This window comes from Bos javanicus, chromosome 23 (genome assembly GCF_032452875.1).
Source record: "Bos javanicus breed banteng chromosome 23, ARS-OSU_banteng_1.0, whole genome shotgun sequence".
In the NCBI taxonomy this organism is placed as follows: Eukaryota; Metazoa; Chordata; class Mammalia; order Artiodactyla; family Bovidae; genus Bos; species Bos javanicus.
The window spans coordinates 30,935,148-30,948,614 of NC_083890.1; the positions used below are offsets into that span (position 1 = coordinate 30,935,148).

At 39.7% G+C, this 13,467-nt stretch overlaps 1 protein-coding gene across 1 annotated transcript; it reads right to left on the reverse strand.

Annotated features, from left to right (window-relative positions):
• Window positions 1-5,042: 5,042 nt before the first annotated feature.
• LOC133236004 (putative olfactory receptor 1F12P) lies at window positions 5,043-6,047 on the reverse strand. The gene has a single exon (XM_061397750.1). The coding sequence runs from the start codon at window positions 6,045-6,047 to the stop codon at window positions 5,043-5,045; it is 1,005 nt and encodes a 334-aa protein (XP_061253734.1).
• Window positions 6,048-13,467: the final 7,420 nt, after the last annotated feature.

The following is a 13,467-nucleotide window of genomic DNA, read 5'->3' on the forward strand; positions in this document are numbered from 1 at the left end:
AGTCATATTCATTACTATATAATATTCCAGTTGTGAGGATAGCATTGTGTGTATATATATATATATATATATATATATTTAAATCAGAATATGGCTATGACAATAGTAACAAGTTCGTTTTATTTTTTAGATTTTACATGTGTGATATATACAGATGTATATTTTGCATACATATTATATATTATCTTTCTCTGATAAAAGATATATATTATCTTTCTCTGTCTGACTTATTTTGCTAGCATAGTTCTCTCCAAGTCTATCTACCTTACTGCAAATGATAAAAAAATTTCATTATTTTCTATGGTTGAGTAGTATTCCATTGTATTTGTATAGTCTTTATATATTTATCTATTGATGTGCACTTAGAAAGCATCACTACAAACAAAGCTAGTGGAGGTGATGGAATTCCAGTTGAACTATTCCACATCCTGAAAGATGATGCTGTGAAAGTGCTGCACTCAATATGCCAGCAAATTTGGAAAACTCAGCAGTGGCCACAGGACTGGAAAAGGTCAGTTTTCATTCCAATCCCAAAGAAAGGCAATGCCAAAGAATGCTCAAACTACTGCACAATTGCACTCATCTCACATGCTAGTAAAGTAATGCTCAAAATTCTCCAAGTCAGGCTTCAGCAATACGTGAACCGTGAATTTCCTAATGTTCAAGCTGGTTTTAGAAAAGGCAGAGGAACCAGAGATCAAATTGCCAACATCCACTGGATCATTGAAAAAGCAAGAGAGTTCCAGAAAAACATCTGCTTCTGCTTTATTAACTATGCCAAAGCCTTTGACTGTGTGGATCACAATAAACTGTGGAAAATTCTGAAAGAGATGGGAATACCAGACCACCTGATCGGCCTCTTGAGAAATTTGTATGCAGGTCAGGAAGCAACAGTTAGACCTGGACATGGAACAACAGACTGGTTCCAAATAGGAAAAGAAGTACGTCAAGGCTGTATATGGTCACCCTGCTTATTTAACTTCTATGCAGAGTACATCATGAGAAATGCTGGACTGGAAGAAACACAAGCTGGAATCAAGATTGCCGGGAGAAATATCAATAACCTCAGATATGCAGATGACACCACCCTTATGGCAGAAAGTGAAGAGGAACTCAAAAGCCTCTTGATGAAAGTGAAAGTGGAGAGTGAAAAAGTTGGCTTAAAGCTCAACATTCAGAAAACAAAGATCATGGCATCCAGTCCCACCACTTCATGGGAAATAGATGGGCAAACAGTGGAAACAGTGTCAGACTTAATTTTTCTGGGCTTCAAAATCACTACAGATGGTGACTGCAGCCATGAAATTAAAAGACGCTTACTCCTTGGAAGGAAAGTTATGACCAACCTAGATAGCATATTCAAAAGCAGAGACATTACTTTGCCAGCAAAGGTTCGTCTAGTCAAGGCTAGGGTTTTTCCTGTGGTCATGTATGGATGTGAGAGTTGGACTGTGAAGAAGGCTGAGTGCCGAAGAATTGATGCTTTTGAACTGTAGTGTTGGAGAAGACTCTTGAGAGTCCCTTGGACTGCAAGGAGATCCAGCCAGTCCATTCTGAAGGAGATCAGCCCTGGGATTTCTTTAGAAGGAATGATGCTAAAGCTGAAACTCCAGCACTTTGGCCACCTCATGTGAAGAGTTGACTCATTGGAAAAGACTCTGATGCTGGGAGGGATTGGGGGCAGGAGGAGAAGGGGACGACAGAGGATGAGATGGCTGGATGGCATTACTGACTCGATGGACATGAGTCTGAGTGAACTCCGGGAGTTGGTGATGGACAGGGAGGCCTGGCGTGCTGCGATTCATGGGGTCACAAAGAGTCGGACACGACTGAGCGACTGATCTGATCTGATTGATGTGCACTTAGGTTGATTCCACATCTTGGCAATTATAAATAATGCTGCTATGAATATTGAGGTGCATGTATCTTTTCTAATTAGTGTTTTTTTTTTTTTTTTTTTGATTTGTTTGTATATAAATCCAGAAGTGGAATTACTGGGTCATATGGCAATTTTTAGATTTTTGAGACGGCTCCATACTCTTTCCCACAGTGCCTGCACCAGTTTACATTTACACCACCAACAGTGTACAAGGGTTTTGTTTTCTCCGCATCCTCATGGTTTTTGTGCAATACCACATTCTTTTGATTTCTGCAGCTTTGTAGTTTTTTCTGAAGTCTGAGAGGGTTATGCCTCCAGCTTTGTTCTTTTTCTCAGCATTGCTTTGGCACTTCCGGGTCTTTTATGGCTCCATATACATTTTAGGATTATTTGTTCTATTTATATGAAAAATTTCATGGGTAATTTGATAGGGATCACATTAAATCTGTAGATTGCTTTGGGTGGTGTGACCATTTTAATAATATTAATTCTTCCAATCCAAGAGCATATGTTTCCATTTCTTTCAGTTTCCTATATTGATAGTCTGCTTCTCCAACCCTTCCAGCAATTTTATGAATTCCTGATGAGTTCATAATGAACAGTACTTCTTCATTAAGCTTTCTATTTAATTAAGAATAATTGATTTCTTATTTGCAACCAGTATATCTGGTACCCACAAAGATCTCTCAAGAGACAGGGAATTGTAAACTGGTTGATTTTTGCTGTTGCTTCTGTCTTTGCACGAGTGCTATTTGCATTGATCTTTACATGCTCCAACAAATTTTTCTGATCTATCTCTCATCATAAAGGAGTAAAAATGACAAAGGTAATTTATAGAAGGTCTTCTTATCATAAGTAAATACATGTTTATAGCAGGATGTCTTTTAAGAAAAAAACCTGTATCTTTAGCTCATCTTTATCTTTTTATCTTTATTTCTGTCTCTCAGTGATCACATCATAAAAATGATTGAACATTTTTAAAAACCAGCTTTGAGGAAATATTTTGGATGGTATGACTTAAAATATGGGACTTATGGCCTATGGAACAATGCTCTTTGCAGGGCTTTGGGGAACATTATGTACACAGAAAATGTTAAATCAGATATGATTTTTAAATCAAAATTCACAAGGGCATATGCTTTCTATTACTGGCAGGGTCTACTCATATAGGCAACTCTATGCATATCAGAGTTAATAACCACACAAAGTTTTAAAATTTAAATTGATAATTAATAGCCACCCAGGTAATTTTTTGTAGAGCATCATGAAGATATATAGGTATACACGTAGACAACAGATATAAATCTTACTTTTAACACAAAGGAATAAAGACTGATTATAGGAAATGCATGCAATATAGCTGTAAAACATGAATAAAACATTGGGATGAGAAATAATCCATCCCCCATTCTCACCAATCCCAATATGGACCCTACACTGCATTAAGGTTAATTTATTCAATACATTTGCTCATACACACCGTGGTCCTCCTTACCTAAAGTTCTTCCTCATATATTTTGAATATTTTCATTATTCCTTTGTAAAACTCATCTGTGGTTAAGACCCAGATTAAAGTACTGTCTTTTCACTGAAGCCTTACTTGACCTCTTTATTAATATCTTTGTTTTTCTTACCTCAACTTGTAGTCATGGTTTGAAACTTTCATTACATAGCCCATTTATTCTCTACTGTTTTTCATGAATGACAATGTAATTACCTATTCCTGTCTACTCTAGGGCAGTCCTAGGGAAATTTTATGTTTTCCCCATGGTATATTCCTGCATTAATCCTAGACATATGGGATGTCTTAATGATTCATTTTAATGCTGATTGCATATTTGTATTGTGATCTTCAGAGACTTAAATATTTGCCAACATTATTAATATCTTAGGGAACTCAAGTGGATAAGTCCTATGATCATGTCATTCCTAGAGTTTGTAGCAAAGTGAGGTAGGTGTCAAGTTTAATTAGGTATTCTGTAGTTCAGTTCAGTTCAGTCGCTCAGTTGTGTCTGACTCTCTGCAATCCCATGGACTTCAGCGCACCAGGCTTCCCTGTCCATCACCAACTCCCGGATCCTCCTCAAACTCTTGTCCATTGCATCGGTGATGCCATCCAAACATCTAATCCTCTGTCGACCCCTTCTCCTCCTGCCATCAATTTTTCCCAGCATCAGGGCCTTTTTAAATGAGTCAGTTCTTTGCATCAGGTGGCCAAAGTATTGAGAGTTTCAGCTTCAGCATCAGTCCTTCCAATGAATATTCAGGACTGATTTCCTCTAGGATTTACAGGTTGGATCTCCTTGCAGTCCAAGGGACCCTCAAGAGTCTTCTCCAACACCACAGTTTAAAAGCATCAGTTCTTCAGTGCTCAGCTTTTTTTATAGTCCAACTCTCACATCCATACATGACTACTGGAAAAGCTATAGCTTTGACTAGATGGACCTTTGTTGGTAAAGAAATGTCTCTGCTTTTTAATATGCCGTCTAGGTTGGTCATAACTTTTCTTCCAAGGAGCAAGCATCTTTTAACTTCATGGATGCAGTCACCATCTGCAGTGATTTTGGAGCCCCCCAAAATAGTCTGTCACTGTTTCCACTCTTTCCCCATCTATTTGCCATGAAGTGATGGGACCAGATACCATGATCTTAGTTTTCTAAATGTTGGGTTTTAAGCCAACTTTTTCACTTTTCTCTTCCACTTTCATCAAGAGGCTCTTTAGTTCTTCTTTGCTTTCTGCCATAAGGGTGGTGTCAACTACATATCTGAGGTTATTGATATTTCTCCTGGCAATCTTGATGCCAGCTTGTGCTTCATCCAGCCCAGCATTTTGCATGATATACTCTTCATATAAGTTAAATAAGCAGGGTGACAATATACAGCCTTGACATACTCCTTTCCTGATTTGGAACCAGTCTATTGTTCCATGTTCAGTTCTAACTGTTGCTTCTTGACCTGCACGCAGATTTCTCAGGATGCAGGTCAGGTGGTCTGGTATTCTCATCTCTTGAAGAATTTCCCAGTTTGTTGTGATCCACACAGTCAAAGGCTTTGGTGTAGTCAATAAAGCAAAAGTAGGTATTTTGTAACAGCTTTTCAATTATGAGAATGAAAATAATGATCTCATTAGGATTTACCACCTGTTGAACTCAGCCAGAATGAATCACTGGGAGAAGATTTTGCTCTGGCCTAAAATCTTCTTTAAAGCCCCCTTTAGCTCATTGTTCCTTAGACTGTAAATGAAGGGATTGACCACAGGGACTATGACCATGAAGATTATTGATGCTGCTGTGTCTTTTTCAGTTGAACTGTTAGATGAGGAACTCATATAGACCCCTGTGATTGCTCCATAGAAAAGAATGACCAAGGCAAGGTGAGATCCACAGGTGGAGAACACCTTGAATTTTCCTTTGACAGAAGGAATTTTCATCACAGCAGAGATAATGAGGCTGTAGGATGCCAGGATACACACTGAGGGTACCACAAAGATTAGCCCCACCACAGCAAGAACCAAGAACTGATTAAGACTGGTGTCAGAACAGGATAGAGGGAGGAGAGCATTGATATCACAGAAGAAATGGTGGATGACATTGTTAGAGCAGAAATGCAGACGGGTCATCATAAGGGTATGCAAGAGGGGGTTCAAAAAGGCAATCACCCAAGGTCCACCCACGAGGGAGATGCAGAGGTGCTGGGTCATAATGGTGGAGTAACGCAAAGGGTGACAGATGGCCACATAACGGTCATAGGCCATCACCGTGAGAAGGAAATTGTCCATGTTGGCAAACATCATACAGAAATACATCTGAACCAGGCAGCCAGGATAGGAGATGGACTGAGTCTGTGTTTGGATGTCCAGGAGCATCTTGGGTACTGTAGATGAAGGAAGGCAGAGGTCCACCACAGACAAAGTGGCGAGGAAGAAATACATGGGAGTGTGGAGGCGATGGTCTGAGGAAATGGCCAGCAAGATGAATATGTTTCCAAACAGCCCTGCTAAGTAGAGACACAGGAAAAGTGCAAAAAGCAGCTCTTGTTGCTCTGGCCAACTTGAGAAACCCAGGAGGAGAAATTCAGAGATGCTAGTTTGGTTTTCCCTTTCCATTACTTGAATGTGTCTGCATGAAGACCAGAGGATGACTTTTTTGGGGGCTGCAACTTGCGGCATGTGGACTTCCCCGACAGAGATCAAACCCGTGCCCCCTGCAACTGGACCACCAGGGGAGTCCTAGAGGATGAAATATTTCTGACAGAAAAAAAAAGTTCCCTTCTCATTTTTTACATACTCACCTAGTCTTGTCTCATTTACTAAATATTTTCTCTTTAGGCCATCCTATTTCCTCTCTGATGCTCTCTACCAAGCCTCAGTGGACTTTGTGTGTTAGTCACAGTCATGTCCGACTCTTTGTGACCTCATGGACTGTGGCCTGCCAGGCTTCTTTGTCCATGAATTTCTACAGGCAAGAATACTGGAGTGGGTTGCCATTCTGTTCTCCAGGGGATCTTCCCAACCCAGGGATTGAACCCGTGTCTCTTGAATTGCAGGCAGATTCTTTACCATCTGAGCCACGAGGGAAGCCCGAGGTCAGTGGACCTTAGGCATGACCATCCATTTCTTCAGTTGATTTACTTACTGGAACGTTTCCTCCTCTGAGGTTTCTGAGGATCTCTGTATATCCCCCCACCGTAGGCAAAGGCTCTCTTCCTACTGTCCATGTTGATACCAACTGTTGCACATTCTCCATTTTGTGTGGCTGCCTGTCAGCTGTGTGTTAGAACATATCTGTGAGTCTGACACACTAAAGGACTCCATGCCAAACATGGAGATATAAATGATGAATATTTTACAGTTTTTTGTCCAATCCCATATGAACCATTGTTCTTGGAAATAAGTCAGACATCTACCATTTAGGATTCATAAGATGTAAACAAACTATTTTGTCTTTTTAAGATAAAAAGAAAAAATATAGTAATGTGCTTGACAAGTGTAAAAAGTTAAACCTCAAAAAATTAGTTTACCTGAACACTGTGAGAAACAGGAAAATATTTATAAATAATTTTAAAAGTTTTATAACACATGTAGTTATAGAATACACTGTTCTTCTTTAGTAGATAAGGCTAAAGAGGAACACATAGAAAAAGTTATGCCCAAATGTGGCTGATTTAAAAGATTCCCTTTTAACAGTTTTGTAATATTTTAACTATAACTACAAAAAAAAAGGCTTCATGTTTATAAAGTGTTGTTAATATTTGTGCTCCTGCATTTCTTGGAGTTGTAGAAAACACGAAATAATAGAAGACAAAGCTCCTAACCCAAGAAACTTGAAATCAGTTTGTGGATGGAAAATACTGTCATTAAATAATTAATAAAATTAAATAATTGTCATAGAAAATAATTCAGAGGACAAATGTTCACATATACATGTGAATAATTTCAGAAGAATGGAGTACTCTCCAAGAGACAGAAAAAATCCTGGAGAGTGTGAGCTCTGAGGTTGGCCACAGTGAAACGAGACCCCAGGTCACGTAACCTCTCTAAATCTTAATTTTCTTATATATAATAATGGCACCTACCTTAAAGGTTGTTGTGAAAATGAAATTAGTTGGTGTATGCAAAGGTTTTAGCAAATAGTGATTACTCAATAAATGCAAACTATGGTTGACAGCCAAACTAGGGGTAAAGCAGGTTTCTTTCTTGTCTTCACAATGGCGATTTTAAATCTTTCTTCTCAAACTTTTTACTCCAACACGTCCCTTCACATCAATTACTTCACTTACTGTCATTTCACAGAAAATAGAAGCCACTGCTAGATGGATGTGCTTGACTTCTTGACACGATGCAGGAAACTTGTCTGCATCTCCGTTTATCCTTCCTTTCCCCCTTCCCTCCTTTTACAAAAAAGCGTTATCTTTCTTTCCTGAAAAGATTGATACCTCCACATATGTACCCCGCCTTTCCCACTTCTCTTAAAACTCCCTTCTCTTTTCTATAACTTCAGTGTTCTCCTGCTCTGTTGGACTCATACTTTCAGCTTCAGTTTCTTCCATCTTCTACATCCCTTTCCAGATCCATGACTACTTCTGGCTTCTTCCTGACTCTCTCTTCCCTGACTCAACCCCTCACATAACTGACTTCCTCACATCCTACTTATTTCACATCTCATGTCATTCTGTCTACTGCCCCAGGAATTTCAATGAATTGCTCTGCCAAGTCTTGAAAGAATTCAGTGGACACTTCTCAGTCCATGTGTTTTTAGACTTCTTAGAATTCTCTCCTAGAGAACTTCTATTCCTCTTTGAATTAATTTTCAGATTTCCTCTAATCTTCCTGGCTATTTCTTTCCAGTCGTTTTGCAGAATTTACTTCTTTTGACAATCCCTGAAATATTGGCATGTCTTTGGTTTTCATCTTACGCCTTGTTTTCTTTTCATCCTACAGATATTCGTGGATGAGTCTATTCACTCCCATGGGTTTCATACTATCTGTATGCCAATCTCTCCCAAATTTGTTTCTCTAGTGCACCTCTCATATTCAGGCTCATATTCCCAGTGCTCTTTGAATGTCAACTTGGATATCATAGACACTTGTATCTAAGATTTCCCAAACTGAATCCATCAAATTCTCCTCCCTGCTTGAAGACTGTTCCTCTCTTCATGTACCCTTTATCAATAAATAGTACCACAGTGTATCCAGTTATTCAAGAAAAGAAAACTTGGCAGTCATCCCAGGACTTCTACCTTTCGTTAACCTGTGCATCTAATCAATTCTTAAGTCTTGTTGTTATTGCTTTTGGGGAAGAAGAACCTTATTATTAAATAAATATATTTTTACATCTACCACAAATTAACACACTGTTTTAGGCATTGAAAAACAGTGGTGACAAGAAAGGCATGGTCTCTACCCTTAAGGAGCTTTCAATAAAAGCCAGAAAATTTAGAATTATCCTTGAGTCACCCAGCGCATGACCAAGCTCCATTGATTCTCACTTTTCGCACACTCATACTCCTTTTCTTCATTCCTAATTATACTGCCGATGTCAGACTTTCATCATCTCTCATCTGAATACACTTGTAATAAACTTAAAATTCATTTTACTTCCTGTAGTCTTCCTCCTTTCAAGTTTTCTTTCATATTTCCTAACGAATACCACTCTAATGGCAGAAAGTGAAGAGGAACTAAAGAGCCCCTTGATCAGGGTAAAAGAGGAGAGTGAAAAAATTAAGATCATGGCATCCAGTCTCATCACTTCTTGGCAAACAGGAGGGGAAAAGTTGAAATAGTGACAGATTTTCTTTTCTTGGGCCCCAAAATCACTGTGGATGGTGACTGCAGCCATGAAATTAAAAGATGGTTGCTCCTTCGAAGGAAAGCTATGACAAACCTAGATGGCAGATTAAAAAGCAGAGACCTCACTTTGCTGACAAAGGCCAAATAGTCAAAGCTATGGTTTTTCCAGTAGTCATGTACAGATGTGAGAGATGGATCATAAAGAAGGCTGAGAACCAAAGAATTGATGCTTTTGAATTGTGGTGCTGGGGAATATTCTTGAGAGTCCCTTGGACTGCAAGGAGATCAACTAGTCAATCCTAAGGGAAATTAACTCTCAATATTCATTGGAAAGAGTGGTGCTGAAGCTGAAGCTCCAACCTTTTGGCCACTGGATTTGAAGAGCCGACTCACTGGAAAAGACCCTGATTTTGGAAAAGATTGAGGACAGGAGGAGAAGGGATTGACAGAGGATGTGATGGTTGGATGGCATCACTGACTCAATGGACATGAGTTTGAGCAAACTCCAGAGATAGCAGAGGACAGAGGAGTTCATGTGGTCACAAAGAGCTGGAAACAACTTACTGAGTGAACAACAACAAAAGAATTATCTTTCTAAAACAAAAATTTCCTCACTTTCCCTTCTTAAGAACTTCTAGTTGTTTTCCATGGCCTTCAACTCCAATTCCAAATTCCTCATTATGGCATAAAAGATTCTTCATAATCCTTTTCTTACCTCTCTAGCACTCTCTCTTGCCATGCTCAATTTCTCGTCCTTAGAATTTCCTAACATACAGTGAAAGTTTATGTCTATCTGGCTTTTCTTGTCTTGAAATTCTCTGACTGCCCCAACTGAAATTTTCCTCAAGATATTCTCTATTCCATTGCCCTTCATTTTTCTTCATGTCATTCATTACTATTAAGAATTTTATTATTTCTTAAAAAATAATTTCTTATTGATTTTCTAACTGCATCGATAAAATAGATGATTTATAAGATCAGGAAATTTGTCTTTTTTTTTTTTTAAATCACTGTGCCTCCTGAAGGCATACTGGAGGCAATCAACATGTATTTGTTGAATGAATGAATATACTTCTTAAAGATTTAGGAAGTTCTTTCATATATCAGATAGAAGTATGTGTTCTCAATGCATATTTTATAGTGACTTTTATTTATATAAAATATACACTATTCAAATATATATGGGCTTCCAAGGTGATTCAGTAGTAAAGAATCTGCCTGCCAATGCAGGAGATGTGGGTCGGATCCCTGGGTTGGACAGATCCTCTGGAGGAGGAAACGGCAACCCGCTTCAGTATTCTTGCCTGCACAATCTCATGGACAGAGAAGACTGATGGGCTGCAGTCCATGGGGTCCCAAAGAGTTGAACATGAGTGACCAACACACACATGTAAATATATATGTGTTGTACTTAGTTCAGTCATGTCCAACTCTTTGCAACCTCATGGACTGTAGCCCACCAGGCTCCTCTGTCCATGGGGATTCTCCAGGTAAGAATACTGGAGTGGGTTGCCATGTCCTCCTCCAGGGGATCTTCCCAAGCCAAGGATGGAACCCAGATCTTCCACATTGCAGGTGGATTCTTTACTGTCTGAGCCACCAGGGAAGATCTATAAATATAAATAATTATGTATTTGTTCTTTTGTTTTTGTGATTCTTTTTCACTTGTAAGATACTTTGGAGAGCACGTGGCCTGGATTTTATTCAGATTTTATATTTGTATAGGGAAACTCAGTTTTATAAGCCAATACTTCTACTTGCCTATGAAGACAGACTGATTTTGGGGTAGAATGAGCTGCATGCCAGAGAATGCAAGACAACACATCTCTGATTCTACTATTGGTATTTAACCCACCCCATTGTCTTATGTCTTAGCCAAAAGGATGAGAGTGTGTGGCAGAAACTAAAGAAAATGGAGGGATTCTGTTAAACTAATTTTTTAATGATTGATTAATAAAATTGAATGGAAAGAGAGAGGTGTTCTACATACAGATAGGCAAAATGGAGAGAGGCATTGGTGCTTTGGACTCCAGAGAACACAGAGCTCATGCAAGAACTTCTGGGGAATTGCCAGAAATAATTAAAGCAATTTTCCTTAGACTGCAGGGATTGTAACAGTAGATGAAAAAACAACCTGTTGTTTATTATCACTCTTGGGCTTCAGGCTGATACAGTTTCAGGAAACACAGGATAGAGTTGTATCATATCACTTGGCATTGCTCTTGCCACATAGGGGGCATTCAACAACGTTCACTGGAAAATTGTTCTCTAATATCTGTGGAGACTACAGCATTTCACCATGGAATATCAAGTGGGCAAAGATGGAGGGGAAGGCAGGCTCTGAGCTTTGCAAGAAGCAGAAGGAAGAAAATTATTAAAAGTCCTTCTTGGGAGGTTTCTTCTCTCTGTAATTTCCCTCACCTCTACATCTGGCTGGCACAAAAGAAATCTCTGCTTTTATCATTTGCCACCGTTTCTATCTAGAGTCCCCAGAAAGTTCTCACATGGACCCTTTCCCCTCACCCTGGTGGATAGAACCCTCTATTTTCTTTCCCTTCTGATCTAAGTCGCTCATCACTACTGTTCTGCCAGTGCCTGCTTTGACAAAAATGATGCTATGTCAGGCACCAATGCTCTCAGAGCTGCCAATGTGACTAATGTTGATGCAGCCCTGAGTTTTCTGGGTCCCCAAACACCAATGACTTTCACCACTTTGCACATAAAGTGTAGAAGGCCTCTCTACCTTGACAGTAGCTACTTCTAGTGTGTAGATCCTTCTCTTCAGCTTAAAGAGAAATCTCCAAGAGAAAATGGCCCTGTGATTATCTCCATCCTTGCATCAAAGTCCCTGCCCTTTCACTCAGGGGTCTTTGAGGGGTGGTGGGGGATGGCCAGGTGAAGTAGGGTTAGTTCTTGGGCAGAGAAGATATGAAAATTTAAAATTTAATCTATTTCCACTTCAAGCTGTGTGGACTGAGCAGCAAAGGAAACCTATCTTCAGCTTGGGAAGGAAAAAGTAGATTTGCAGAAAGAGATAGAGTCACATATTGCTCATTTTCAAGTCTGACTCATTTCTTTTTTTTTTTTTTTTGACTCATTTCTTAATGGCTTTGACCAATTAAAGTTTATTGCACTTACCAGATGCTCATATTAGTAACCTTCTGGGATGAGACTTTTTCTTCCAAGTCAGCCTCCAGGCTAATGGGAAAAACAAAAACAGGAGAATGTTGCATTTCCCGCCCCCCCAGATGTATAAGGATGAGAGATGGAATGGTTCTTGCGGAACATATGTCTGGCTTAGTAAGAATTGCAGTGACCACAATGTGGGTTTCCCTACATTGAAATTTATAGCTCTTTGTAGACTCTGGGAACCCAATCTTGACAAGCTCCCTCCACTCTAGAAATAGTTACTTATCCCCTTGTGGGTTTCCCAGTGGCAACCCTGGGGATAATGTACCTGACAGACAATTCTCCAGGAGATTCAGGGAATTATAAGATGTGGAAGTTGTTTATAGCCTTTCAGGAAGGATTGTAACACATCATTCCCTGAAGAGGCCCCGAGACAACAAATATCAACTATTACATGAATAACAAATAACCTTTTCTGGCATGAGTTGACATTCACTAAATATAGGCTTTATCTTCCCTGCCTGCAGCACTCTATCAGCAATACTGACTGTCCTTGGACTTAAAATTCGTGATCTATCAATGTTGCCTGAGATAAAAAAGGACCCATCTGGGGGCAAAGGAGGTGAGACATCACATGGTCAGGACTCACTTGTCTTACCAGATATCCATCCCTGCGAAGCACTCAGCTAATGTAACAGTGGAATGGTCTCTCTCTCTTTTTAATTTTGTTTATTTTTGGCTGTGCTGGGTCTTTGTTGCTGCACGTGGGCTTTCTCTAGTTTCAGAGAGCAGGGGCTACTCTCTAGCAGTGGTATATGGGCTGCTCACTGCAGTCATTTCTTTTGTCATGGAACAGGGCTCCAGAATAAGCAGGCTCAGCAGTCGTGGCCACAGCCTTAGCTGCCCCATGGCAAATGAGATATTCCCAGACCAGGGACTGAACTGGTATGTCCTGCATTGGCAGATGGATTCCTAAGTACTGGACCACTAGGGAAGCCCCTGGAAGGGCCTTTTAAAGCCTCAGGTAATGTGTGAGCTTAGAGGTAACACCCAGAAATGTGTGGATGCTGTACTCCAAGAGCTGTATATGCACTGAAAAATGACCAACATACAGCTGTGTTTTCCCACTGCTGTAATGTATGTGGGTGTCCATTGCTCTGATGCTTTCTCA

What these genes read in the sequence shown, in the direction of transcription:
- LOC133236004 (XM_061397750.1), bottom strand. Translation starts at nt 6,047, where the DNA reads ATGCCGCAAGTTGCAGCCCCCAAAAAAGTCATCCTCTGGTCTTCATGC.